Source organism: Fukomys damarensis, unplaced genomic scaffold (assembly GCF_012274545.1).
Source record: "Fukomys damarensis isolate Sample0158 unplaced genomic scaffold, DMR_v1.0_HiC HiC_scaffold_19, whole genome shotgun sequence".
In the NCBI taxonomy this organism is placed as follows: Eukaryota; Metazoa; Chordata; class Mammalia; order Rodentia; family Bathyergidae; genus Fukomys; species Fukomys damarensis.
The window spans coordinates 65640187-65641894 of record NW_022900931.1 but is presented as its reverse complement, the minus strand read 5'-3'; the positions used below and the strand labels follow the sequence as shown (position 1 = coordinate 65641894).

At 66.1% G+C, this 1708-nt stretch overlaps 1 protein-coding gene across 1 annotated transcript; it reads left to right on the top strand.

Annotated features, from left to right (window-relative positions):
• Positions 1-6: 6 nt before the first annotated feature.
• Positions 7-636, top strand: LOC109118570 (SH3 and multiple ankyrin repeat domains protein 1-like). The gene has a single exon (XM_019210035.2). It carries the CDS (start codon positions 20-22, stop codon positions 323-325), a length of 306 nt encoding a protein of 101 aa, XP_019065580.2. The 5' UTR covers positions 7-19; the 3' UTR covers positions 326-636.
• The last annotated feature ends 1072 nt before the right edge of the window (positions 637-1708 follow it).

Genomic DNA, 1708 nt, shown 5'->3' with positions numbered 1-1708 from the left:
CGTGCCGCCGCACGCGGGGATGTCCGCGGGCCTGGGAGGAGCCTTGTCGGGGGCCTCTCGCTCCCTGTCACCCACCCGCCTGCTGTCGCTGCCCCCGGACAAGCCTTTTGGCTCTAAACCTCTGGGCTTCTGGACCAAGTTCGACGTGGCCGATTGGCTGGAGTGGCTGGGCCTGGCCGAGCACCGGGCCCGCTTCCTGGACCACGAGATCGATGGCTCCCACCTGCCCGCCTTGACCAAGGAGGACTACGTCGACCTGGGGGTCACCAGGGTGGGGCACCGAATGAACATTGACCGGGCTCTCAAATTTTTCCTGGAGAGGTGATGGCTGGCCCGGGCGGACCGGCCGTCCACAGAACTGGAGCCAGCGCCTCTCACCTCCACGTTCTCCCGGGCGGGGACTCTGCCGTGACTGCGCCCTGCCCGGTCTCCGAGGCCTGAGGTCACCAGGTGACCCCTACAGGCCGGACACTTGCACCTCACAGGAGGGGGCGGCAGACGCAGGACCGCAAGGGACGCTGTGGCGCAGAGCGGAGGGGGTGGAAGGAATCAAGGGGGACTGAGGGGGAGGAGGGGACAGACAGAGCCATAGAGGGTCAGCCCCAGCCTGGCCGCATGGGGGCGACCCCAGGCCGCGGGGAATTTGGCCAGGACAGTGGATCCCAGGGTTGGCTTATAATCAGAATCAGCCGGATGTTAAATGTTCATTTGCATGTGGACACCCAGCGCACAGCTGCCCTTCCCCGCCTCTTGCACGCTCGGCTCCGTCGCACGCCTGCTCGCCCTCTCTCCGCCCCCTCAGCTGCAATTTTGCACAAATTTGCCCTCTCGCTCTCTTGCACACTGCGCCTCCCCTCCCGGCTCTTTCCCTTGCGCACGCTGTTTCTTTCCTCACGCCCCCCGCTCCTCTTGCAAACCCCTCCTCCCCTGGGGCCCTCCCTTGCACCCCACCCCCGCTCACGCTGGTCCCGTGATGCAGACACACGCGGGACCCACCTTCCCTGCCCCCCAGGGACCCCGTCTGTACTCAGCTCCTGCGCGCTTGATGTCCCGTGTCCCCCCAGGTCCGCGCACCTCCGTTACCCCTTCTTACTCGTGAACCCCGCGCTCTTGCTCTGCTGACGGCGACACCTCCCCTCGCACTGTCACTTTGGCCACACTCGCCCCCCGCGGAGCCGCTCGCGCCCGTTTCCGCCCTCCACTCGCGTCTTCCCCAGTGCTCTCCGCGGTTCCCGGAGCCTTTCTTTCCTTTTATAACGCACGCCAGACGCTGCTGCACACTCCTGGCTTCTAACTCCTGGGCGACTTTCCACCCCTGCTCCCTTTGCACACTCCCCTTCCCACGTGCACTGGGGCTGCGCTGCCCTTTCCTTCCCCACGCCCACTTTGCACGAGGGTCCCCTTTCCGGCCTCTCCTCCTCTCCTAGACCCCCTCCCTCCAGCATGGCTGCTCCCTCTCGCACGCTGCCCCTGGGGCTTGGGACTTTTAGAGCCACCCCTCCCTACTTTCCACCCCTGCTCCCTTTGCACACTCCCCTTCCCACGTGCACTGGGGCTGCGCTGCCCTTTCCTTCCCCACGCCCACTTTGCACGAGGGTCCCCTTTCCGGCCTCTCCTCCTCTCCTAGACCCCCTCCCTCCAGCATGGCTGCTCCCTCTCGCACGCTGCCCCTGGGGCTTGGGACTTTTAGAGCCACCCCTCCCTCTCC

Bases quoted from the DNA above. Each gene is read 5' to 3' on its own strand.
- LOC109118570 (XM_019210035.2), top strand. From the start codon at position 20: ATGTCCGCGGGCCTGGGAGGAGCCTTGTCGGGGGCCTCTCGCTCCCTG.